The sequence below is a fragment of the Dromiciops gliroides genome, chromosome 4 (genome assembly GCF_019393635.1).
Source record: "Dromiciops gliroides isolate mDroGli1 chromosome 4, mDroGli1.pri, whole genome shotgun sequence".
Taxonomy (NCBI): Eukaryota; Metazoa; Chordata; class Mammalia; order Microbiotheria; family Microbiotheriidae; genus Dromiciops; species Dromiciops gliroides.
The window spans coordinates 164,100,487-164,127,642 of NC_057864.1; the positions used below are offsets into that span (position 1 = coordinate 164,100,487).

General features: G+C 39.4%; 1 protein-coding gene across 4 annotated transcripts; it reads right to left on the minus strand.

Moving 5' to 3' along the window:
- On the minus strand, positions 1-26,032 carry GGNBP2 (gametogenetin binding protein 2). Of its 4 annotated transcripts, XM_044002166.1 has the most exons (14): positions 25,914-26,032; positions 24,957-25,170; positions 17,113-17,193; positions 15,641-15,894; positions 14,548-14,646; positions 12,470-12,583; positions 6,319-6,528; positions 5,016-5,190; positions 3,608-3,802; positions 2,947-3,094; positions 2,660-2,785; positions 2,424-2,572; positions 1,784-2,032; positions 1-243 (listed from the first exon to the last, which is right to left on the minus strand). In XM_044002166.1, exons 2-14 carry the CDS (start codon positions 25,047-25,049, stop codon positions 40-42), a joined length of 2,097 nt encoding a protein of 698 aa, XP_043858101.1. In that variant the 5' UTR covers positions 25,050-25,170; positions 25,914-26,032; the 3' UTR covers positions 1-39. The 4 variants fall into 4 exon arrangements, with proteins under 4 accessions (XP_043858101.1, XP_043858099.1, XP_043858098.1 ...); XM_044002164.1 differs by lacking the exon at positions 25,914-26,032 and having other exon boundaries at positions 6,325-6,528; positions 24,957-25,343; XM_044002163.1 differs by lacking the exon at positions 25,914-26,032 and having other exon boundaries at positions 24,957-25,342.
- Positions 26,033-27,156: the final 1,124 nt, after the last annotated feature.

The following is a 27,156-nucleotide window of genomic DNA, read 5'->3' on the forward strand; positions in this document are numbered from 1 at the left end:
TTGAGTGTTTCAATGAAAGACAGAGCTATTTTATTTATTTTAGTTTGCTCCGGCCGTTGTCAACCAGCCACTACAAATGGGCCTCTTGTGATCATTTAAGCGGCAGTATTTATTAAATTTCTCCTTCAGATGTTGTCGGTACTGTTCTCTATTGCTGTAGAAAGACTGGTTGTTTGCCATAAATGACTGTATTTCATCTTGTGAGATAAAGATTTCCTCATCTGAAGTGCATTCAGACTCATCCTGCAAAGAAAAGTAACTGTTAAACTAGGACATGTAAAACAGAAAATGAAGAGATGATATAGGACATGCTGATAAAGGGAAAAAGAAAAAAAATCCAGGCTTTTAATTTTCAGTTAATATGCAAGAATTTCAAATAAAAACTCTTGTAAATATAAAAAAATTAATGACTATCAAAATAAGCAATATATTATCACTGCTTTAGAAAATGATGGTGAATAACAATTATATTCACAACAACAATGGCAACCTGGAGTAGGGGCTAGAAGGTAAGTCAGAAAGCCCTGGGTTCCAGTCTCACACAAACAATAAGTTATGTATCCCATGTCACATCACAACCTCTCTCAATGCTGCAGGCAATTCCTTAAGATAAGTAGCCAGCAAGATACTGACCAGCATTGGTAGGGGAAATTTTGTTTTTGTCAGAGCTCCCTAAGGGAAACAAGTCTGGTTCAAGAATAGTAAGAGTAAGTCTAACAAGTGGTCTGAAATTTTAGGCTTGCTTGCTTGACACTCAGGCTCAAATCCTTTATCTCTTTCACCTGCAAACATCAACTAACTGAAGAAGATTCCAAGTACTGTCAACTACCGAGTAATTACATGAATAATCTCTAATAGGGGCAGCTAGGTGGCTCAGAGGATAGAGCACTGAGCCTGGAGTCAGGAAGACCTACTTTCCTGAGATCAAACCTGACTGCAGACACTAGCTTTGTGACTCTGGGCAAGTCACTTAACCCTGTTGGCCTCAGTTTTCTCATCTGTCAAATGAGCTGGAAAAGGAAATGGCAAACTACTCCCCCAAACGGCATCGAAGAGTAGGAAACAACTAAACAACAAATTTCTAATAGATGTTTGTGTGCCAGTTTCCTGAAAAACAAAATTTAGCCGTCTCTATTTATACCTAGGGACAACATTATATTATAACCCAGTAAGAATTCCATGACAAGTTCTGACTCCTCGGCACCACACAAAGGGCCCTAATCATTGTTAGCAACATCACAATCTTCATGTCACGAGCTGGGTCATTTGAGGTCAGGGACAATCTGCCGGCAGTCCTGGCTCTGCCATGTTTCTTCATGGCATAAAAAGAGACGAGACAGCAGAGGAATGTCACATCCTACTTAGACTGAGCAGCACATTCCTCACTTGTCTGGAAGAATGGCTCCCATAAACTGACATACAGAGAAACAGCTAGCAGTAATCAAGTCTCAAGGAGGATGATTCTGAACAGCATTTGCTATGAACAGTAAAGCCAACTTTTTGCCACGGAACAAAGCAGGGATCTATATAAGAACTATAAGGGTTCACTCTTAAATTTCAATAACTCTTCTACCCTACCCCAGGGAGCACTTAGATGCTGAGCATTGAGAAGCAAAGAAGGGGTGCTCTACAGAAGCCTGTGTCCCCTCTGAAGTAAATCTGAACTGCAGTCACAAACAAAACCCTAAAGCACGGATTCTCTTTATTCCATCCTTCTCCCCAAGCATTAGTCTCCCCCAAGTTGGCAGACTATATACAGACCACCACATATCAGGATACTTACAAGGAGTTCAACTAAGCTCTTGGCACCTTTTCCAGAGTCAGGACCGAGTGACACTTCTGCAGGTTCTGCAAATTGTGGTACATTTTTCCTGTGTTCAAACCAAGGCAGTGGCTGCCCACCCTTTTCAGAGCTGCAGCAGTTTTCAGCATGCGAATCTTTGGTCTTGTCACGGTGAAACACTGTGTGCACGGTATTTCCTGAGGTCTCTCGATTACTGGGATCTGTAATACAGCTTCCAAGCTTTTGGATCTGAAATCACAGTAAATAATTATTAAGCAAATTAATTACAATTCAAGCCAGAAAACTCCTTGATAAATCCGTGGAAAGGGTACTTAAGCAGAGAGATTATGGGAAAAATGAATGAGTTCAATACTTTGAAATGGGAATACCTTTTTGAAATACCTAAGTGATCTCTAAAAGACACAAAGAAGACTGATGCGAGAGAAGAACACAAAGAAAATACAAGTCACAGCAACTCTTTAAATACCTTAGAAAGTCACAAAATACACCTATCCTTAGGGTGGTGTTTTTTTGTTGTTTTATAATTCCAAGTTATCCATCAAGTTATCATTTTAGATGCTGTGAATTGTATAAATAATGCAAAATGAGATTCTTGTTATAGACAAGTTATGACACCTACATGTTCATCACATTTCAACATTTTGCTTTTCTTTTTCTTCTTTTTGTTTTTTCCTTTTGTGTTATTCTCTTCAGAATTAGCCCAACACTCCACACAGCTATCGCCGTCCTCCTCTTTGTCATCACAGTGATGAACACAGGAATCATCACCTGAAAGAGGGAGTACTCTCTCAATTGTGCTATTAAAGAAAAACAGCTAGAGTAATAGAAATAAACAGAAGTTCATCCTGAACCTACCATGCTCATCATGGTTACATATGCCTTCAGTGCAGGCTACATCTGAGCCCTCCCGAGAGCCTGTCTCACTTCCTTCCATGCTAGATGAGTATCCACAATCACTACCATTACAATGTGGAGATAAACCTGAGAATAAATCAGAGGTTGCAGTATAATTTGTACTTAACATAGTTTTCTCACAACTAAGAAAGTCCCAAAATTCTGTAACTTACAGATCTATGATTTTATTTTCTTTCATCTAAAGATAAATGAGAACAAGCTTCAAGAATACATGCTTAATAGCTCACCTTTTTTAATTTTAGGAGACCCCAATAGATTGCCACTACTCGGACAGGTACACGAAGTGTTTTCATTGGTAACAATTACTTCTACGCAGCTGTTACCTTCTTCTGTACTGCCACAGGCTTTGCAGCTGTTTTCCACAAAGCCTGTCTCCTTAAAGGATCAAGGCACAAATTATTATAAATGTTACTTATATTATTTCCTTAGCATTTGCAATACAAAGGGATGGGGGTTTGGGGGGAATGGCTTAATAATATTCTAGAACATTCAACTAATATTAGGCCCAAAATGTACAATTGTGAGTAAACATTTACAAAAAGGTATATTCTAGAACTTGACAGATTTAAGACATAATCATTTCAAGCAGGTCAAACACAGGAGTTTTTACTTTATCCCATCATTGCAGGGTGGGCTGACAAATTATACTACCTATTTAAAGTTAGAGAATTCAAATCTACAAAAAAAAAAGATGTTATGTTTCTCGTTCTAACTCAGCTCTACTAATACCTATTTTGATAGTAAAATGATACAAAATTCAAATCCCTAAAAAATGTAAAAAACAATACATTTTAACTAGGAATACTAAAATACCAGACTAGTCTTACAGGAATTTGCTTCTCTAAGGAATTTTTGATATTGATTACTCATGAGTTGATTCAAAATTACCTTTTCTTGGCTTATTTCCTTTTCATCTGCTGTTTGCAAAGGGGTAGGAATGTCACATACACACTTATTTTTCCGCCTATTCTTCCTTTTTTGGCGCTTCTTTTCTTGTTTGAGTTCTCGTACTCTTTCTTCTTCCGAGAACTCTTCACAGAGTTGTTCTAATCGGCTAATACCCTGTACTTTTTCAACAGCCATCTATTTAGAAAAATAAAAGATTACACCATTGGATTTTTTTTTACTCTAATTTGACAATTTAAGATTTTATCAGATAAAAATTAATAATGCATTTTGAAAATTAACTTCCACTAAAAATGTTCCAAAAGATTCCCCATAAGACCAATCTTCAAATACAGTGGGGAAAAAAATAATGCAATATGACAGTATACAACCCCTCCCTACACACAATCGGACTTCAGCCAACAATATTTTAACATTTCAGTGTTTCAAGACACCAAGGTAAAACATAACTATCTCAATTTAATTCTTGAAACCCAGATTCTGGTTTTTTAAAAAAGCCAAATTCTGTTCAAAGCTCTAGTTTATGAAAATATAAAAGGGAAAAGAGTGAGACAGGAAACAAGTGAGAAAACTAAGAAATTTTTACAAAATGAAACAAAACAAGCTGGAGAAGGATATGGCAAAATCACTCCAGTATCTTTGCCAAGAAAACTCCAAATGAGGTCACAAAGAGTCACACGACTGTAAAGACTGAACAAAAGATCAACCCCTAAGGTATATCACAATGGGATGTTTAATAACTAAATTTATTTCTTGCAAAGTATAATTGAAACCTTCTGACCAAAAGTCGTTGAAGCAGCTTTCCATCTAATATTATTGAAACAAGAAGTCATTAAACTGAGGTCTACAAGTTTCCAAACTAGTGGCTGTGTTCTGAAAGGTTAAATTAAGTAATATTAAGATAAGGCTAAAAAGATGTTATACATTATTTAAAAGAGGGTGGGGGGAAGGTAGAAGAGAGAGACTGAGTGTAACAGGGAAAAAAAACACCCACCAAAAGGAGCTATGACAGAGAAAGCTAAATGACAAAACTGTGGAGAAAAGGAAACATCTTAAAGTAAATACAATGTACTTAAGGTTTTATTAAATATGATTTTAGATCGCTGTATATGACCAAAGGCTTTGCACTCTTTTATTAGTTCTCTCACAACATCCTGTTAAATAATCAATAGTCTCCATTTTGTAGAGTCAGAAGCCAAGGGCAAAAAGGTAACAGGTAGATCAGAAAAGAGAAAAATGAGGTCTCCTCACCTCAGAAAGACCAAACAACCCTATGATGCCTATTAGCCACAAATGCCAAGAGAGAAAAATTAACTGGTTTCCCAGTTTAAGATTTAGTCCACGATTTTGATCAAGCACTCTCAGGTACTGAAATAGCTCCCCTCCATACCTCAAAACTCTTTCGTAAAGCATCAACACCAAGATAGAAAAGCATCTGCCATGTCTGCTCCTCAGCCCGTAGTTTTTGCCAGATTCGATGCAGTCGTTCATAAAGATGAATACCCAGGCAGGTCAAAACTTCTTCTTGAGCTATGTCTATTGTCTTAGCATGCCTTTCTCTCCGCCTACAAAGCATTAAAATCAGGCAGTGACTTTCCAACAAATCTAGCACATTAATGCTTTTTGTGTAATCAAGTTTATATTTTAATACAACCTGAACACTAATATGTAGTAAGAAAGTTAGGTATCTACAAATATACACAGATGTGTATATCTATGCATATGTAAACATACATGCATGTCTGTGATATCAAAGACACAGAAACACACATGTGAGACTTAAATCTTACTATAGCTAAAAAGGATGGTAATTCAGGAACTGGCACTTGAAGCAACACAATGCTATGTAGCAATTAGAACTTTGGAATTACCCAGTCAAATACAGCTCATTCAGTGTCTTTTTTTTGTTTTTGCTAATGACAAAAACCTGGAACTTTTCAAAGAAATGGAACATTAAAGAAGCAGGAAGATAGGGATAAGATCTAAATTATTCAGCTATCTCTCTTATAGAAGAGAAGTAATCCTAAAATGAAAAACGATTTCACCCACACACAAAAACGATGAAGGGATTAAGAATGTGCTCAATTAAAACAAGTGACCAACTTTATTTTTTCTAATTTTGTTTTCATGATACCTAGCCAAAGATCACATTTAGTTTGGAGGTTTTGTTTTCCTTTCTTAAATTTAAAGTAGCATGCACAGTTCATGAATTGCTTACCTTAAAAACAGAGCAATTCTATCCAAAGTGCTGACACCCTGCTGCCAAGCCCATAATCTTGAGCAACATTAGCAAAAGTGGTTTTTCCATAAAACTATTGGAGTCCCATTCACAGCAATTACCCAAACTAAAGCTTTACAATTCCACATGAATGGAAAAGTCACTTTTTGATCATTTCAACTGAAAAAATGACATTCATATAACAAAAAATGTCCATCTCCTTTTGATCCAACTTGGAGCATGGAACTGAACCAATAGTCACAAACCATTTTTAGTCTGTATATTTCTGTATCAACAGACAGAACCAAGAGAACATGTATTATGAAGGCTGACTTCAAAACATAGGCTTTATATCTAAGCATATGTAATGAGGCAAAGGTGCAGAAGAGATTTATTTACAAGGCTTAGAAACAAACTTTCGGTAATAAAATAAAGAAGCAAAGCGCTAGATAGCCCATTCTAGCAAATTACATACTCATACCCTCCTGCGAACTCTGGCTCAGCTCGACCCAACAGATGTGCAATGAAATCTGTTTCACAGCATACATGTATGTGTCGTTCATGTGGACAGCACCGCAAGCCTTCATATAGTGCAGCACAATAACCCTTCTCTTTGCTGCAATCAAGCTCACCAATAAGAATATTGTATGCTCGAAGTACTTTATTTTTGCAGTCAGTACAAAACCTAGTAAAAATTTAAAAAGGCAAGCAGTCAAAATAAGAATTGGCTATGATGTAGACTCAAAAGAATGTTAGTACTGGAAGGGATCTTAAGAGATCATTTAGTCCAATTCCCTTATTTTACAAATTAAAAAACTGAGGCCAAGAAAAGGCAACTTGCCCAAAGAAACAGAGCTAGTGATAGAGTAGGGACTAGAACCCAGGTCTCCTGAATTCTGCCCAGTACAGGGTTCTACTACTTCACTTTGCCTCATTTAATAGATTAGCATAATGATGAAGACATTTTTCGCAATCTACATCATTAAAAGCAAGCCTCTAGGAATATGCTGAATGAACAGATGAATTTTAGTTTCCATTAAAATATACATTTTAATGTATCAAACAGTTTAAAATTTTCTATAAGATTTTTAAAGTCTATTTTACACAAACAGTTTATTAAAAGTGTTGGACTTAAAGTCAGGAAGACCCGAGTTCGAATCCTGCCTCACTAGCTGTATGACCCCGGGCAAGTCACTTAACCTCTCTCAGCCTCAGTTTCCTTATCTGTAAAATGGGGATAATAGCACCTACCTCACAGGGTGGCTGTGAGGATTAAACATATGTAAAGCGCTTTGCAAACCTTAAAGCGCTATAGAAATGCTAGTAGTAGTATTATTAAGAGAAAAAAGATTAGGTTTCTTATGTCTTAATATTCTTTAAGCTGAAGATCTTGTCATAATGTGATTAGCATCTGGCTGAGGACTGTCAATCTAAAATGTGTGTGTGTGTGTGTGTATATATATGTATGTGTATTATGTGTATGTAATTGCAAGAAATAGCTGTTATGTTCACTACTCCCTCTACTCAGGCCCCCTCTTCCACAATTTCCTCAACAACTAGGGGCAAGCATCCCCTTTTTTCCACCCCAGCCCTCAACTCCACTTCTGGTGCTGGAGGGGGGTGTTATTATATTCCTCAATGGCCCATTCACCATCCCTTTAACTATTAGGAACAAAACTGCCCTTCCCTGACCATACCTTTCCTATGTGTTATTTTCCCCCTTTAAAATATAAGCTCTTTGAGGGCAGGGACTGTCTTTGCTTTTTTATTTGTATCCCCAACACTTAACAAGAATACAATTCTTAGCACATACTAAGTGCTTAATAAATACTTTTTCATTCATTGATTCAAAGTATACTTTTTCAAATTCAGGCATTTTAGTAGACCTGGTAAAGACTGACACTTGCAAAGCCAACACTGTCATTCCTAAGTTCATCAGCCTTTTAAAAAATATCAGTAAAAAAAATAAGCAATGACAGTGAAGCATTTTTTTATTTTTTTTCCCCAGAAGGCTATGTAGACAGCTAAATACCAGACCATTAAAAATACAACTTAATTTTTGTTTCTTAAAATTTTGCTATACAGAGGAAGGATTAAGATATGTATTTAATGGCAGTACTGTAAGCATAAAAGCAAATAGCACTCTGCATTTGAATAATAGTGATTATCATAGTTTGCTAAGTCACTTAATGAAGGCAATTTTACAGCTTAACACATTATCTAATGATGCACTATGATAGAACTTAATACATTAATATGGAGTGTCCCAAAAGTCTATTTTAAGCTATTAAAGCTTAAGGTTGCACTAAGACTTTTGGGACACTCTGCAGTACAATGAAATATTTACTGTTTTGTGCTCAGGAAAGCTCACATAAAAGTTGATGATGCTAAAAAAAGGAGATTTCATAAAATATATATTACGATTTTCTACAAAGAGGCTGACAAATGACACCTTAAAATTCAAACCATATCTCAACAAGATTTAGAAACACAGGGGGGAAAATAAAGACTTGAGATGTTTCAAATCAAGAATTTGACAGGCACTCACTACTAAGCTTATCTTAGGAAAAGTCTCTTCTAGGAGTAAATATAGCATTTTGCAACCTACCCATAATAACTTGCTTGTCCTCCTCCCTATCTTTGCTACATATTAGAAACTCTTGTACAAGCTGGGCAGAAGACAGAAATCAAATGCTTAAAAAAAATTCTGATTATCCTGAGCTATTTGCTAAGTGGAGAGGGAATAGTTCAGAAAGTTATGACAAATAATTTAGTTTACATTTGAAACATTAAAATTCAATTTGGAAAATAGGCAGTGATTTATGATATAGCTCTTTAGCCCCATCACATTAAAAAGGCAGAAGAAAGTTTCTGTTATTGGCAAGTAAGGCAGGAGAACCATCAGAATCAAAACCTGACAGAAAATTCTTACAGTCAATCAATGTAATCTCCCTCAATTCCAATACCTGCCCAAAAAATATTGCTTAAAAAGAGTTCTTGACTTGAGTTGTCCTTTTCTCTCTATTAAAATTAGGGATATGAATCCCTCATGTAAATATAAAACATGACAAACTGTGGATATTAACTACAGATATACAATACTCCAGATCATGAGCCCAAAGAAAATAAGTACTTGATCAAGTAGGGAAGGGATTGTCTCAGCAAAATTCATTGACATGTTAATTGCCTTAGTCTCAGAGAAACTAGAAGGCAGATGTAAAGGTAGAGCTATATGACAAGAAGGGAACTACTCAACTATCTCCTGTCTATACTTACCCCTCCTCCTCAAATCACAAACTCACTGAAGATAAATCTATTTGCTGAATAGAGTAAGCCACAAAGATATTATATTCTACAACCCAGTACTATAACTGAAGCAGCTAAAGTCAAAGTTTAACCTGAAAATTTACAGGGCTAGCTCTAAAATCAGCTTTTTGGAAACACACAGGAGTAAAAGGCGACTCTGTAACACCAAATACTCCTAATTGTCTGCTCTAAGTTTTCCTAGAAGTTATTTACAAATTGTTTCTAAGAATCATTCAAAACCGTTATGACCACATACTCAATACAGGACTTAAAAGAAAGACTAAGGTGAATAAAAATTCCTGAATTAAAATAATTCTAAATCGTTTTACTATCAATGAGAACGTTTAAAAAAAAAGCCTATCCCAGAGGCATAAAGGTAAGAAATACCATACAATAACTAATTAATAGTTTTATCTACAGGGTCTTGCCCATAGTAAGCACTTACTAAATGTTTTAGTTGAGTTATGAGGTAAGAGGTAGGGGAGAGGTTTCAAGTCTCTTTAAAATTTCATTTTTAGTAGTATTTAAAAGACAAAGAAATCCCTGCTGTCAAGGGGTTTGTTTTCTTTTCCACAAGGAATAAATGAATGAATAAACCATTTATTAAGTGCTTAGCATGTGCAAACCACTATGCTAACTGCTGGGGATACAAATAGAAAAGACAGACAGTCCTTGCTCTCATGGAGCTCACATTCTAATAGGGGAGATGACACACATGGAAGGTTTCAGCTGCACATCAGATAGAAAGGTTTCACGTTCCTTAGGGTGCATCGCTAAAGCAGACGTTAATGTCTCTTCTTTAATGTCATTTCCAGTCATATCTTATCAGTTTCTGTTGATGAACCATTTGACAGTGCCAAGGATTTTGGTGACAAGAACTTTCTTTTTGGGATCTTCAAAAGATGTAGCTGTAGCACCTGCAGGAGCAGTTGCCAAGCTGCATCTCCACAAGAGTTGCTTCCCAGGATGACAGCTGTGGACATTGGTTTGGAAATACTGCTATTCCAAAGGCTCTTGGTTTCAGGGTCCTGGGCTGTCTCCATCAGGTCTGAGGGGAGATGGTGTCAAGGTGGTGGTTTGACTTGCCAGGCACATGCTGCCTCCTGTCTCTCCCTCAGGGTGCCTTGCTGCTTCAGCTAGGCTGGCTTGCCCGCCCTGTGTGTAGCAGTTGATTGGAAGCTGGTGGAAGATGACTGGCCCCCTTTCCATAGGAGCTTCCTCAATGGATGCTAGCTGTGAGGGCTGGAATGGAAGCAGGAGCCATGGTCTGGGTGTGCTGCCACTCCCAGGGCACTCCTGTGCCTATCTGCCTGTTGGTGGCAATTGGTCAGCAGTTGGTGGTGGTAGGTGGGCCCCTTCTCCACAATGATTTCTCCCCTCAATGGTGGCTGTAGGGGCTGGGTTGAAAGCAGGTCTGGTGGTTGGGGGACACTGCTATTCCTAAAGCCAGCCATTCTACAAACTTAATCCCATACCTCCCCATCTGCTCCAACAGACTGCCCCACAATCACCCCCTTCCAGCTCAAATATTTTGACCTTTCTCCTGGCTCCTTCCTACAGTTTACAAATATGTCCAGGTCTGTCCTAAACTTGAGGGGCCTGGGGGAGGGAACCCAACAACTCACTGGACCCTACCATTTCCTTGAAGTGACTGGCCTTTATCTCTTTCCTCTCAAAGCCAAACTACTTCACCTTCTCTTCTCAACTCTTTGCAATCTGGCTATGGAGTTCATTACTCAACTGAAACTGTTTTCTCCAAGAATCAACAAGTCCTACATCTTTTTCAAAACCCTTATCCTTCTTGGCCTCTAAGAAGCATTTGACATTATTGACTCTCCTCCTCCTTCACACTATCTTCTCTGAGTATTCATGACACTACTCTTCTCCTTTCTGACTGCTTCTCCTCAGTCCTTTACTGGATCATCCTTTCTCTCTACACACACTTTCTGTGACCTTGTCAGCTTTCATGGGTATATTTATTATCTTTACCCAAGATGACTATATTTCTAGCCCTCGCTCCCATCTGTGCTCGTTACCTATAATATCACCAAATGCCCATTGGACATTTCAGACTGGATGACCGTGGGCATTTCAAAACCCACTCCTCATCTAAACTTCCTATTTCTGTCAAAGGTACCACACCATCTTCCCTTGGCATCACCCTTAACTCATTCTCTCTTTCTACATAGCTAATCAGTTGCTATATCTTGTCATTTCTACTTCAATGTCTCCCACTTCCATCCCCTTCTTCCTCCTCACACAGCCATCCCTCAGTTCAGACCCTAACCTCTTACCTAGACTATGGAAGCCTGATTGATCTCCTTGCCTCAAGTCTCTCCCCTTTTTGCTCCATCTTCCACCATAGTGCCAAGGTCTGACATACCACTTAAATGATATACTAAATTCTGGTGGTTCCCAGTTACCTTTGGGGTCAAACATTGTGTTTGGCAAGTAAAGCCCCTCACAACCTCGCTCCAACCTACCTTTCTGAAAGACACTGCTTTCCTTCATGCATTTTGGTCCAGCCAAACTGCTCTTTTTTGTTTCTCCATCTCCATGCCTTTACATAGGCTGATACACCTGAAATTCACTCCTCTCTCCATACCTCCAACTTTCTAGAATCCTTTGCTTCCTTCAAGGCTCAGCTCAGATGCTATGTCCTACATAAAATTCTCCCTGTTCTGATCTCCCAGCTGCTAGTGCCTCACCTCAAAAATTACCTTGTATTTGTTTTGTATATACTTATGTACATGTGGTCTCCTCCTCTGATAGAGGGTAAGCTCCTTGAGGGCAAGGAGTGTTTCATTTTTATCTTTGTATCCCCAGTGCCTAGCACAATGCCTGGAACATAGTATAGAGCCTAATAAACATCACCAAGTGATGAGGCTCCCCGAGTGTGGCTAGGGAAGGGATGGAGGAAATGGAGGGGTGAAAGGTCCCTGGATTATATCTGAGGAAAGGGTTCTAACACTACATCTGGCCTTCTGCTATCTGCAACACCTGGAGAGTGCTGCCTACTTATGAATGATTGCAGCTGGCTTTGCAACTTAGGATCTCAGTGGGCACTCAGTGCCTGGAGCACTGAGAGGTTAAATGACTTGTCCAAGGCCACATAGCCAGTATGTTTCAGAAGCAGAACTTATACCCCAGGTCTTCCTGGCTATAAGGCTAGCTCTTTTAGCCACTATGGCGTACTGTTATATATAAAGGGCTGTTAACATATATCTAGTCATTTTGAAAATTATGCTGGAAAATGTTTTATGAGAACAAATAGGGAATAGGCACAATAGACTTTAACATTACTACACTTTAAGACTTACCTGTGTTTTCGCAGATAGGTTTCTAATGTTTCTAAAAGACAACTAGAATCAATTAAAACTACTTCATCCCTGCATTCCTGGGACATTAGTTCCCACACATCCATCCAACAACCTCTGCAGAAAGAAAAATGAATACTAATATAAATGACTACATATGGACAACAGCACATTAAAAAACAGGGTGAACAATCGATTGCTTTGTTTTACCTGGCTGTTCCCTGGAAAGGTCCATAATGGAAAATGATCCTACACTTGCTGTCCTTCCTGTGGTCTTCACTACTTTTCTTATCTGTACTTAGCTTCTCTGAACTGACACTGTTACTGCTCCCTTCACTGTGGTACAGTAGTAATATTAAAAGACAAATATAAAATCAAAGCTTCACAAATCTTTAGCTATACGGTATAAAATAAGCTAAATCTGTTTTGAACTACAACCTAAGAGATATAGGTCAAACCCTATTACAATTAACTCTTAAGATATTCTTTAATTTATTGGGAGTACTGTAATATTATTGTTAACAACAACTGCTTAGAATAAGTAGGGTCACTAGCTAAGGGTTCTTAAAAGTCTAAGTTATAATAGAGTTTTTTTGTAATGGAATTTGACCTTCAGTGCTTTAAAATAACTAATGCATTTCAATTATTCAGTGATACTAAGATAAAGTAGAATTAAGATATCTTTCTACAAAAGACTTGTGATTAAGTATGAAAAGGTTAACACTAAAATAAGCAGTGGATGTTTAATAAGAATTATCATGAAGCCCAAAAGGCCTGCAACATTATAATTTTATATATTTTTCTACTTAAATGATTCTACTTCAAAAATATTAGCTAAAAAGTCTCAGAGCAATTTTTTAAAATCATACTTTTAAAATTAGTTTTACCTAGGAAGAAGCTTTTAAGTAGCTATGAATTAGATTGAATATCACTAGATTGTGGCAGGCTGTAAGGTCTTTATCTTCAGACACTTTATAAATAGATTTTATTTATGATTTACCTTAAGCTACCTGAGAATAGATTTAGGTAGATCTACAATATACTTAAGTCAATCTATTTAGTAATCAAATAGATTTGGGGGGGCACCTAAAAAAGCATGAAAACATGGCTAGAATACCTTGAAGGCTTGGCTTCTAAATTCAAACTATACACCAGATTGCAACACAATTTTGTTTAACAGACCATTCATGCAGAAGCTATTTCCTTATCTAAGAAGGAACTGCACCAGACAGAACATACAGTTTACCTCAGAAGGTAAGAAAAATTAACAAAAACAACAGGCATATAAAGTGAGTGGTACATTTATTTCATCCTTTCTTACAATATAAAAGAATGTACTCAAGGTCAAATCAAGAAAAAATTTAAACTGATTATTTACTCTAATCCAGTTTATTTTACACAGTGATGACACTTTTAATTAACAAGAAGAGTGATACTAATCATGATCCTTTTCTTGATATGACTTGGTTTTTAAAAGTCAAAAGAAAAAGTATGACTTTAACTTATATTCCATCTTAGATAAACAGGGGCCATTTCCCAGTAACTACCTAGGATACTTTGCCAGATCATGGAAGGATACTAGGGAATTGGTAGAAGAACCATACATTAGGCCTATGTCTCTAGAACTAATTTCTGAAAACGACTCAATTGGTGATTTAATCATCAAGAAGGAGCAACCTTGGATATTATTAACTCCGAAGACTCCGAAGAATGGTTTACACATAAAAGTTAGGTCATTAGAACAATTAAAGGGAAAAACCATTTATACTTTATTGCCAGGATCCAAATGATCAGAGCAATATATTCTTATTCTTACTGGTTAAAATAAAATTAATAACATAATTATATTAGGGATCAATTCCCTTACAAAAAACTGAAATTTCTAATGCTAAAATATACTTTATAATTAGATGTGTTCAAAATAGCAAGGTAAAAGATTTTAGAAGAAATGCTCGGATTGACATTTATGGAAAATGTATAATCAACTGTGTGAAGAAATTTATGTTTTTATTGGCCACTGACCGAGTTTACCTAATACTTGTAATTTTAACAATAGTATCTTTGTGTTCAACTAAACTTACCCCAAAGGTTTTGGTTTGTGTGTGTCTAAGGAGTGCAACTGACATCTCTTGTTCTTCTTACTTTTTGGAATTGCATCTATCATGTCATTTAGTTTGGACCTATATAAAAGCAAACATGTCAAGGATTACTCAAATACTCAAGACTATGCAATTCCACATGGGATCCATGAACCACCCAATATAAGATTAAACTATTAGATGAGTTTTTATTAATGCAAATTTCTTCTGGAGAGTTTAATCATTTTACTTTTTGCCATCATCATCATCATAGCTAGCAATTATATAACTCTTTACTTGTACTATCCCATTTGGTCCTCATAACAATCCTACAGAGGGACAATATAATTACCCTCATTCTACAGATAAGAAAATTGAGGCCCAGGGGCAAGCTAGGTGGCGCAGTGGATAGAGCACCGGCCCTGGAGTCAGGAGTACCTGAGTTCAAATCTGGCCTCAGACACTTAACACTTACTAGTTGTGTGACCCTGGGCAAGTCACTTAACCCCAACTGCCTCACTTAAAAAAAAGAAAGAAAGAAAAGAAAATTGAGGCCCAGAGCAGGGGTTCTTGACATTTTTTGGTGTGTCATGTACCCCTTTGGCAGTCTGGTGACACCTATGAGCAAATATTTCAAGTGTATAAAAAAAAACCCACACAGGATTATAAAGACCTATGACACTGAAATGCAGTTCTTAAAATATATATTTTTTAAAGTTCATGAGCCTTAGGCTAAGAACTCCTGCACTACACCAAAATGTGATTTAATGAAGAAAATACATATGCTGCGTGTGTGTATGGTGTTTTTTTCTTCTCTAATACTGAAAAGAATTACCACTACATAGTCACCTGGCAAATCTAAAGACATCTCCCCAAAGCTATGCTCCCAAACCTAGAAAAAAACCTTTACTATGCTATAAGCATCATTTTGACTATTATATCATTTCACCATCAGCATCCACATATACTCCCCACTGGGAGACAATGACAAGCTTCTTAGGGCAAATCTGTGAAAGATTTTATCCAGTCTCTGAAAGCAGCTGTCAAGAAAAAAAAAAATCACAATTTCAGCAAACCGTCTTTCTGTTTCACTTACCCATGCACATAAAATAACGTATAAAGCTTCTTTGCATCAGTCATACAGCTTCGAGTAACAGAAAGGACTCCCTTGGGCCCTACAGTAAGAGGCTCAAGGGCAGGATTTCCCGACTCTACAAGCTGGGAAAAGAGGCGCTCCACACTGCGACGACAACCAACACATGGGACAAGCTGAGAAAGTGCACTCAAGACTTCACGCGATGTCACCATCATGGCAATATTGAGATCTTGCTGCTTAAGCATGCTATGTCGCTGAGAGCAAAAGGGAAAGCAAAAATGAAAACAAGCCCTTCAAAAATGTTACTAATAGGTAAAATTGTTAAAAAGAATATCTATATTCTGATACCTGTAATAGCACAAGTGTTTTCCAAATAACATATAAAGACATTTAATAAAGACATTTTAAAAAAATAAGATTTAACTGAGATTTTAAAGATAAAAATTCAAATTAATTAGAAGTTTAGTGTATTTTAGTATTTCTCCAGTAGATGATGCTGATGTGGGAAAGGGAAGAAATATGAAACTACAGATTAGTGATCTCCAAAATGTGAGTGGTCCTATAGCATGACCCCCAAGGGGTATGTGAGCAATCTACTGCAGAGTGGGAAGATGGATCACACCCTACTCTCCCTGGGATAGCCAATCATGGGGCTCATTTTCACCCATTACTCTCCCACAAAACTCTCATCCCTTTCTGAGTCAGGTATTGGACCCTCAGGGCATATAACTTAATTCCCTACCCTGGCAACTGTCAGCAAGTACCACTGGCAAACTCTCCCCCACTGCCCCTATTCCCTCAGCAGACCCAACACGAAAAGAAATTACTACTAGGGTAAGAGACCAAAAAAATATGGAGACCATCGCTATAAATCAATGTAGAAACTATCGTTCTCCTAAGTGAAGTGTCTGCTCTTACAAACTGCCATTTATATTATTACTAATGTCCTTAGTTTAAAAAGGCCTCCCAAAAAGTTATGAAAAGGAAGAGAGATAAGAGTATGATGAAACTTAAAAAACTCAATTCACACTTGCATTCAAGCTTTCATTCACAATTATCTGGAACTTTGTGAATAAAAATTGTAATACAAGCTAACAATTTGCCTTTTGTAAGGTCAATTCAATACACAGTGTTATTCTGTTTACATGTAGTTCAGTTTCAAAATGAAATGATAAGAAAATTAACTATAAAAATGTATTTAGCTTCTCACATCATAAGGTTGATACCAAAAATACTCATATATTGTGTTCTGCCCCCTCTTCCAAAAGACAAACCCAAAGACAACAAAGAAGATTTGGAAATTTCAAGTCTTAAATACAAAATTTCTTTTCCGTGATAGTATCATTCGTGACCATTCACTGTAACAAAGACCATAAATTTAAAACTACCAAGTTAATACAATTTACTCAGTTATATCAAGTTAAAGGATTATATTTAGCAAACACCTAATGCAACAATAGTAAAGACTTTACCTGAATGAACTGCTTTAGTTGTGCACCGTTATTCTGATGCCCATCAAGATTTAGCACATTATCAGGAAATTCCATCACCATCTTAAAAATAAAAATAAAAAAACCACTCAAGCCAAAATTCTTTCCCCATCCTTGAAACATACAAAGCAGTATTTCCTAATTCATGAGCTAAATAGCAATATTTAAGGTAGATTTGCATGAACATAACACCAACATCAAGTTAAGGTTCCTCAGCCAAGTCCTACTCTGATACTTCAAAAGGTAGAGTAGTAACTTGGAGTTCTCTCAAGCCACACTAACAAAAATTTAAGCTCTAGAAGACCCTATATAGCATATGCTCAAAAAGATACATAATGATGGAAAAATATTTAGTCACAGAGGAATTACTCTCTAGATCAGTAAAAGGAATACCCATAGTAACAAAAATCAGAGGCCCCTAGGACTCCTTAAGAGAACAGGAATTAATGTTTTATCTAAACTGTTTTCCCTAAACATATGAAACAGAACAAGCACTTAATTTTGTGAAATAATATGATAGTCATAATTGTATTAACATGGCTATGCTTCAACAACACATATCCATCAGAAACTTCATTGCAAACATGTTTAAAAAAAAAAAGAGGAAGCAAAAAGACGCAGACCAAGTCTTTACCATAAGGAGTTATGAAAAAGGTCACCTTTACATACTAATGCATCAATTAAGAATCAATTAGGGGGGGCAGCTAGGTGGCGCAGTGGATAGAGCACCGGCCCTGGAGTCAGGAGGGCCTGAGTTCATATCCGGCCTCAGACACTTAACACTTACTAGCTGTGTGACCCTGGGCAAGTCACTTAACCCCAATTGCCTTACCAAAAAAAAAAAAAGAAAAGAAAAGAAGAATCAATTAGGAATAACTAGGGTAGAAGGGAGGAAAGAACAATTACAGTGACTTTTGTTAGGGAAGTCTACATATAAGCTGTGCCAGGGCAGGGGAGAAAACAACTTCTGGGGAGAAGCTGAAGGTCAAGTGACCCCTGACAATACCCAGAAAAATAAGGAGCTTTTCTTCTGAGGGATGAAAGATCTAGAATTGGAAAGAACCTCAGAAAGTCATTAACTCCCTCATTTTATAGATAAGAAGCCAGGAGTCAAAGGAGGTTAAGTGCTTCAGCCAAGGACGCATGGCTAGTAAGCACCAGAGCAGGATTCAAACAGTAACTCCTAATTCATCGATCTTTCTGCTCACTACACCATGCTTGCTGTCTTCTCTATTCTTACATTATTTTGGGAGGACTCCTAAACCTTCTGATTTTTCCTTCTGTCCCTGCCTGATATTCCTTTCATTTTAAAAAATCAATTAAAAAGGAATATTCATCCCACAATTAATTACTTGGCCTAAAATGCAATGCTCTGTCTAAAAACTCTGAGTAGTATGAATGTGATGAATAAAGTAAGGCAGCTCTAGGTATTAAAGGGGAAATCTAGGGGCAACAAAATCACTACAACCTAACCCTGTTCACCTTCACACCTGGGTAGCTTCCAAAAAAAAAAAAAAGACCCAACTAACTTTTGTCATTCATCACAAATGTAAACTGTTACTTCCTTAATTTGTGATTTTAAAATTTCTTGTGAAGGTATTCATTCCCAAAGGATTCAGTTAAGCAAGGTTATCAATTGCTCCATTTATATATAGTGCCATCCTTCAGTACTCTAAGATAACATTAAGGCAGTCATTATCTGTGTTTCTATAAGGGTGACTAAAAATTAGGATTATTGTACCTATAATTGGATATTACAAGAAGACACTGATTTTAAAAGCAAAATAATTCAATATCAATAAAAACATGTCCACCACATGCATTAACATGTTCCTTCCTAGTCTCCTTAACTTTTTAAAAGACTGGTCCTCCCTCCTTAATTGTATTTATTTTGTAGTCATCTAAATCCCTCAGGAACTGATTATCCAGTTTAACAATTAACTTTTTGTTTGTTTGTTTCTAGTTTTCCCCCCATAGCCTGTTTAGGCTTTTTACTAGGGTGTAAAGTAGCAGAATAAAGGTGAACTCAGATTATTTATCTTAATTTGGCTAATGCAACTTTTAATTGTTTAGTGAGGGAAAAGACAAGTTAATCCGAAAACCTTACTTCATCCAGGAACTTTCAATTATAATACTCCTATTTCTTTTATCATGAGAACTGGCTGAACTCAGTCTGAGTTTCTGTTTCAATTGAGCCATTTAATAATAATTTAGTTATCAAATGACCTTAACTGACAAGAAACACAGATTACAAACTAAAATCATTGTAGTTTTAGGGCTTGGTTTTCTATATAAAATAAATTTAGTTTATCTAGTAATTAAGCATTAGGGCAAATCTTTGGAGTTATGTGACTCAATAAAAGCAGCATGCGGGGGCAGCTAGGTGGTGCAGTAGATAAAGCACTGGCCCTGGATTCATGAGGACCCAAGTTCAAATCCAGCCTCAGACACTTAACACTTACTAGCTGTGTGACCCTGGGCAAGTCATTTAACCCTCATTGCCCTGCCAAAAATAAAATAAGTTAATTAAAAATTTAGAAATAATTTTAAAAAAATAATAACAGCAACATGCCATTTCATACCTAACTACTTAAGTGGACTACTTAAAATCTGTATCCTTCACCTGCTTAACAGATATTACCATACTGTGTTGTAATTCTACACTATGCTCTATGTCCAATTACACAAAATTTATTAGCAGGTTCATTACTTACACTGTTTTTAGTCAGTTAATAAGATAAGAATTTATTAAGAAGCCCAAGATATCAATCTAGGGAGACTTAGAAGGTGGGCTGGTTTTTTGTTGTTGTTTTCTCTCTTTTTTTTTTTTTGCGGGGCAATGGGGGTTAAGTGATTTGACCAGGGTCACACAGCTAGTGTCAAGTGTCTGAGGTTGGATTTGAACTCAGGTCCTCCTGACTCCAGGGGTGGTGCTTTATCCACTGCGCCACCTAGCTGCCCCTAAAGATACATACTTGAAGACCTAGTGTGTGATAGATATCCCAAGTTCTAAGTATGTTTATGGGAACTGATTTGTTTTCCCTTCTAATGTTTTGCTGTCTTATGAAAACAGAACAAAAGAAAATGCTTAGTACATTACAGATTTTAATACTCATCAAAACATTTATTCACAAGAAGCATTTATTAAGCACCTAATATGAGCCAGGCACTGTGCTTAGTAAACCCTGAGGATATAAAAGGGGGGGGGGGGAGGAGAGAGAAACACAGGAATCCTTGCTCATAAATAGATCACAGTCTAATGGGGAAGACAACATTAAAATAACTATGTACAAACAAGATATAGGCAGGATAAAAACCGATAATTTTAGAGGGAAAGCACTATGGTAATCATACCCTTGCTTCATGAACCTTTTACATTTGGTTATAGATCGAGTTATTATGTCACCAATATATCCTGTGCTGCATCCAGCCTGGATTCTGCCAGTCTTTTTGGTGGGACAATTGGGGCTAAGTGACTTGCCCAGGGTCACACAGCTAGTAAGTGTCAAGTGTCTGAGGCCAGCTTTGAACTCAGGTCCTCCTGAATCCAGGGCTGGTGCTTTATCCACTGCGCCACCTAGCTGCTCAATTCTGCCAGTCTTGCAAGGACAATCTAAACACTGGATAATTTCCCTTGCACTGGTTTTATGCCATTTTTGTTTAATACCCAGCATTCACAAGCTAAATAATTTATTTCCAATACAGTGTCTTCTGCCTTGGCAGCATTTTGGCCAAGTTCTACATAAGGTACTAGGTACTATTAACTAAAGGGGAAAGAGGAAAAGATGGCACTATTTTGTTTTATATATATATATATATTTTTTTTTAGTGAGGCAATTGGGGTTAAGTGACTTGGCCAGGGTGACACAGCTGGTAAGTGTTAAGTGTCTGAGGCCAGATTTATCCACTGCGCCACCGAGCTGCCTCATTGTTTTCCACATTTTAAAATCACTTCTTAGGTAACCTAAACAACATAGTCACATTCTGCATGAGGACTCACCTAAAGAGAGAACAGATGCTATCCTGCTTAGGGTTGCCATGAAGATCAAATGAGATATTGGTAAAGCACTTAGCACAATGCCTGATGCATAGTAGGTCTTGTCCCTCCTCTTTTGTTCTTAGATTATTCCCCTACTATGCTGCCAGCAAGTGAGAGTATGTTTATGCAAATCATTTTCATTTATGTTCCATGAAAAGGAACCCTCTCCTTTGCCATTCCTCTATCCCTCTGCTGGGCCCTTAAAATGTCTGGGTCAGCTGAACGATGTGCTGTCTGCCTGCTGCCTGCCACCTACTCCCCCATTAGAAGCTCAAGATCCTCAAATAGAATGTTTTCCCTTTTCTTTGTATCCCGAGCACCTGGCACATAGTAAGTGCTTAATAAATGTTTTTTCATTCACTCTGAATTTCTTCTTCGTTCACCTTTTATTTACAATATAATCCCTTCTGCAAAATACATTCCAATGCTATTAAAAATCAAGACTCCAAAGAGAAAAAACATGAAACCACATACCTTTTGATAGCACACTCAATCCACACCTCCAAGTAGATGTTAACATCTATCATACACTGAGTCTAAAGTGTCTTTCTGGTAATTTGAAATATTCCAACTCTTCAAAGGTTGCACTAAAATGCAAACCTGTTGTCCTGGCATCTTCTAAATGTGTAACTCTAAAAGTAGCATGTTAATGCAGACAGACCTCTGCTTTCTTTCCTAAGGTAGTTTATAATATTAATCTTTAGGATTCTTAAGACAAAATGTCTCTGTTGTAGCATTAAAATCCATCTTTCTAAATCTGGCACTCTTCCTACTATAATACAAGGGCCTTCTAATGCTGAACGTTACATATTTTAACATTCAGCATTAGAAAGCCTTTGTACTATATACATTAGGTTTCAAGAGTCGAGACTCTAGATAGGGTCTTGATAGACTTCTAGATAGAGTTTAGTCTAACTTCTAAGAAAAATCCATTTTTTAAAAGAGCTATGAATATTTCACATTGGAAGAAAAGTCAATTCTTGCTCTTGTCTCATTCTATAAGTGCTAAATGTGAGTTAAAATTATATTACCCTTCAATTCATCCTACTAAAAACAAGTTGAAATGTAGTTCCTTTCTGTTTCTATCCTCAGTCTGATGTAGATATCCACTAGACAGATTTTAATCTAGCTGCTAACAAAAATCAAATTTTTTAAAGCATTAGAAGTATTTCACATTGGTAGAGAAAAGTTTCTAAAATTCTACAATTCCCCCACCCCCACCCATTGTTCTTGCTTCCTGGATGTTAGGAGCAGAATTCGATAAGCACGTGGCCACCAAGAAGTAATCAATATTGAAGATGACTACTAAAAATACTTTTCCAGAAAACATACTTTGCTCAGGAATTTATCAATGGATAAAGGGAACCAAAGCTCAAACTCAATGAACTTCATAAGCACAGTTAATAATACCATTTCCCACAAAAGGCTACCACACTCCTTTCTTACAGAGGTATCATTACATGGTTTGTTCCTTCCTAACCAGACCCTGTCTTGACACCCCCCCCCCCATCTCCAAGTCAACAGGTGACTGACTGGTTTGCTGTTTCTCTTAACAAATTAGGAAGAGAGAAAGGGCTATGCAAGAAGCTTATTTCTTCCATTATGGTATATCTGAAGGAAAAAAATTTCACTAAAAATATTTAATGGTTAAAATGATTACAATGTTAAACTCCTAAAGGAGTTCGTTCTCCTAAGTGACTAAAGTCCATATTTTCCCAACATAAAATATTTTTCTTTAAAGGAATGTTGCTTAAATTAAGCCCAACTACTTGCAGTGCTTTTTCCTAATCCTGAACCCAAGAAGCAAGATAAAACCTAGAAGAGCAGGGAGAAGCCAATTTCAAATGACAAGTATAAAATGTTCAAAATGTTGTGTGTGTGTGTGGGGAGAGGCTTTTTTTAAATAGTAAAATTTTAAATCATTACTGACAGATGCTTAGTAAGATCCCTCAAATACAATCTTCAGATACATGTTATTAACCTATCCTCCCTCATTAGGAACTAAAGTTAAAATGTAGACGTGGAGGTGTAATTTAAAATTCATTAAGTATTCAAATTTTTGTGATTTGCCTCATACAATTTTCTTTACATCCAATCTCCTCTCCCTCCTCTTTTTTCCTATGGTAGAATTTTTTTCACTTCAAGATACTAGGGGAAAGGATATTTTTGGATAAACAAAAAAAGGTAGAGTACACACAATGTTTGCATGAGTGCTAACTGCATGAACATTCAATGGACCATTTAAAATATCAAGGATGTTAGATTTAAAATGAAGTTTCCCTAATTTTTTCATAGAGATGGTAGAAAAAGATACTCAAAACATGGACCTATTTTCTGATAGCAACAAAAGTAAATCCTCTTTGCTTAAGTCTTAATACAACAGAAAGTACGCCACCCTTTTCCCAGGGAAAAGCAATCAGACTAATTATAATTATAGCTTTTTGCCTTGAACGTTACAACAAATTATCCAGTTAACTCAGCCACACTTTTCAATTTTAAAAAGAAGTACTGCACCCTCAATCCAGTCTTGACACTGGCCAACAAGAGTGGCATCTCTAACAATGACTTGCATTTTAACAGCTATTGTAAATTTTAGGTGGCAGTATCTTCACAACTACATATAAAATCAATTAACAGACAATTTAGGTTTGAAACACATAAAACCTTTGTTTTGAAAACAAGTTTATTTTCACTAAAATCTAGTTTTAAATTCCAATAAACTTAAGTACTTCAGTATACCAAAAACAGATTTCAAAAGAGAAAACGTTCATCAGAGATCTTTAAAAATAGTGACAAGCCATTGCACTCTTTATTTCCTGTTAAGATTCAATTGCAAGTTTTTGCCATTTCCTCCAAAAGGAAACACCTTTTTTTCATATAGTACAGTAAAAACAGAGTCAGATAATACTGTAGGACTATTAACTCTTGAAAAGAACTGTAAACCCAGAACTGTAAACCACCCAATCACAGGAAGCGGCTTTTCTGGGTGTTTGTTGTGGGGTTTTTTTGGACCGGTTTATTCTTTTAAAAAAAAGGCTCTAAATAAATAATAATTGAAAAATTAACTACAATGATTTTTTTTAACGCCAGACATCTATATGAGGAGTCACAGCCTTGTGAGATAAATTATTTCCAAGCAGTTTCTTAAGTTTGACTATTCAGAGAATAAATTATAGACGTCCCCCCGCCCCCCAGGGTAATCAGTTAAAACAAAATAAGAGTTAAATAAAAATAATCCTGGTGAAATCGTTACTGCATGGCTAGGCATGCCGGCAAGCTTCAGTATTTAAGCTACCCTGCCGGTACAGTGCCGCATATAATGAAATACAAACGTCCAGGTAGCAGCAGCCCAGCTGTGACAGTTGCAGGTAATCATTAAGTCTCCTCGGGGGTTGGTGGTTTCAGAAAGAGATAGGCCCTAAAATGCCCGTGGCTCTGGCGTTGCTGTTACTAGGCGTCTGTTCTGAACTGGGGCATATTTCCTGGAATGGGACAAGCCCAAGAGGGGTGGAGAGGTGGGAATGGCTAGCGAAAATTGGTGAGGGGGCGAAGAGCGGCCTGCTGGGGCCGGGGCGGCCCTGTCCAACCAAGGGCCAGGGAGCGAGTGTCGGGCCTGCGGAGAGGGAAGGCCTCGCCTAGGAGTTGCAACACCCTCGCCTTTCTCCAGTGCGCAGCTCTCAGCCTGGGGGAGGGGGAGGGGGGGAACAGCTGCCAAGGCGGCGGAGGAAAAGGAGAGGAGGGGAGAGGCCGGGCCGGCCCGGGCCCGGTCCCGGCCCGGCCCGCTCACCGTGAGGGTGTCGTCTATGTAGAGGGGAATCTGCCTCCTCTCGAAGGGGAACTCCTCCTCCCCGTCTCTGCACACTGCCACCAGCCGCGCCATCGTCTCCGATGTGGCTGCTGCTGCTGTCGCCGCCGTCACGACCGCTTCCCAGCTGCCGCTGCTGCCGCTACCGCCGCCGCTGCCGCTCCTGCTGCTACTGCCGCCTCCTCCCTGCTCCTGCCTGCAACAGCCAAACCCCGCGAGCGTAAAGCGAGGTCGCCGCGGCGCCGCACATTCGCCACGGGGGGAGGGAGAGGGGAGGCCGCGCACGGACTCAGCGTTTTCCATCGCCTGATTCAACACGCGCGGAGCCAATCAGCGTCAAGAAACTCCCGAACCCGCCCTCTCCTCGTCTCCCTCCGCCCCCCTCCTCTTCGCCCACGCCTTCGACCCGGCCTCCTGTCAGGAACACCAGGCGGCGGAAGAGACCCGCCAGAGAGGGGGCTTCCCCAGCCAGTCAGAGCCGCTGCGGTCTCGGGCCCCGCCCGTCCCAGAGTTCAGAGGCCAGCCCCTCCTCCCCCTTGGCCCGGTTGTCAGGCTCCCCCGGCCCGTGCTCGACCCTGCTCCGGCACCCGCTCTGCCCTCCCGCCTCCCGCCACCGCGCGCCCCCTCCCCCCTTTCCCTGCCTTCCCCTTCCAGGCGCGCCGCCCACCCCCACGCAAACCAGGCGCGCTCCCGCCCTGTCAGTCCCCACTCCCAGGCGCGGCCCCGGCTCGCCGTTGCCCTGCATGGCCCCGCCCCAGGGAGGGGTCGGGCCCCGCCCCGAACCTCAGGGGGCGCTGGGGTCGGAGTCTTCCCCATCCCCCAAACCCCGAAGCCCCAGGCAGGGTGGGAGCCAGGGGCTCCCCGAGTTCCTCACACCCTCTCCCCAACCCAGCCCAAACCCTACCTATCCCTGCCTAGCACTCCACCCTTCCCCATTACCGGCTAACGAGGCCCGGGGCGGGGCCGGGCTGGGCTGGGCGGGAGCGCGGCTCTGAGGGCCGTTTCCTCTCCCGGGTCTGTCAGCCGCTCGCGCCGCGTGGGGAGGGAGGAGGGGAAGGGGGAGGGAGAGAGCACCGGGACAGAGGGGAGGGGCTGGGAGGGGGGAGGGAGGGAGAAGACACCTACCTCCCGGAGCCCCGCCCCCTCTCGCGAGATTCCCGCCAGCCAACGGCCGCGCGCGGGAGCCTTTCCTTTCGTAACCGGCCCTACCCGGCGTGCCCAACGGCCGCAGCTGCTGCTCGGTCCTCGGAACCCGGACTGCCGGTCTTGACCTCTGACCTACGTCCGCACCCCAAATATAGTGCGTCAAATCTGCCCAAAGTGGGGGGGGGGGCGGGAGCCACCAACTGAGGCCAGATCTGGATAGGCAGATGGGCGGGCGGGTGTGAGGAGAGACCGGGCTAGGCCTCGGCGGCGGCTCTGGGGCCTGGGAAGCAGAGAAGAGGGTCTGTGAGGGGCAGAGAGAAGGCGAAGGTGGTGAGTAGAGAAGGGCGAGGGAAAGTGCAGGCGGGGGCGGTTAGGGGCAGCGCTGGGGACTTGGAGAGTTGAACTTTGGAGAAGAGAATCCCTTCCTTGGCCCAGGCCCAACCCGGGACGATATTATGGGGAGGATGGATCAGGAAAGCCTTACCACTCTCCTAGCTCACTAAGAACGAGCCGCCCAGCGGAACCTCCGAACCACGTGTAAGACTTAGTGGAGGGGACCTTGGAAGTGGTCTAGTGCAACTTCTTAAAGAAGTGGACATTGAGCCCTAGAAGAAGTGAACTGACTTAACCCAAATGGGAACTGGGAGGGAGGGGTTATCATTAGGACTCTTTCATTAGTGTCCCGAGATTCCCTAAAGGAAATAATTCCCACCGTATTAAATGGTAATGGTTGTTAAGCCAAAACCAGATTGGGGTGGAATAACCTAGTTACTTTTTTCTGAATAAATCAGAGAAGCTGACTTATGAGGTTAATATCAACTCGAGAAGGCATATGGAGGGTACTGATAACCTCGGGCAAAGGGCAGAAGACCCTTCTAGCCTTTTCTTGGGTAGAGCTGGCACAGTGGCAGTTTAAGGATTCTGTTTGCTGCTTGTCAGCTGAAAGAAACCCGACTTTCAGGATTGCTGTAAAAAGGTTGTGTGTGTTTTTAAGGAAAATTTTGAAGCCTTTCAGGATAAACGTTATTTTACTGTT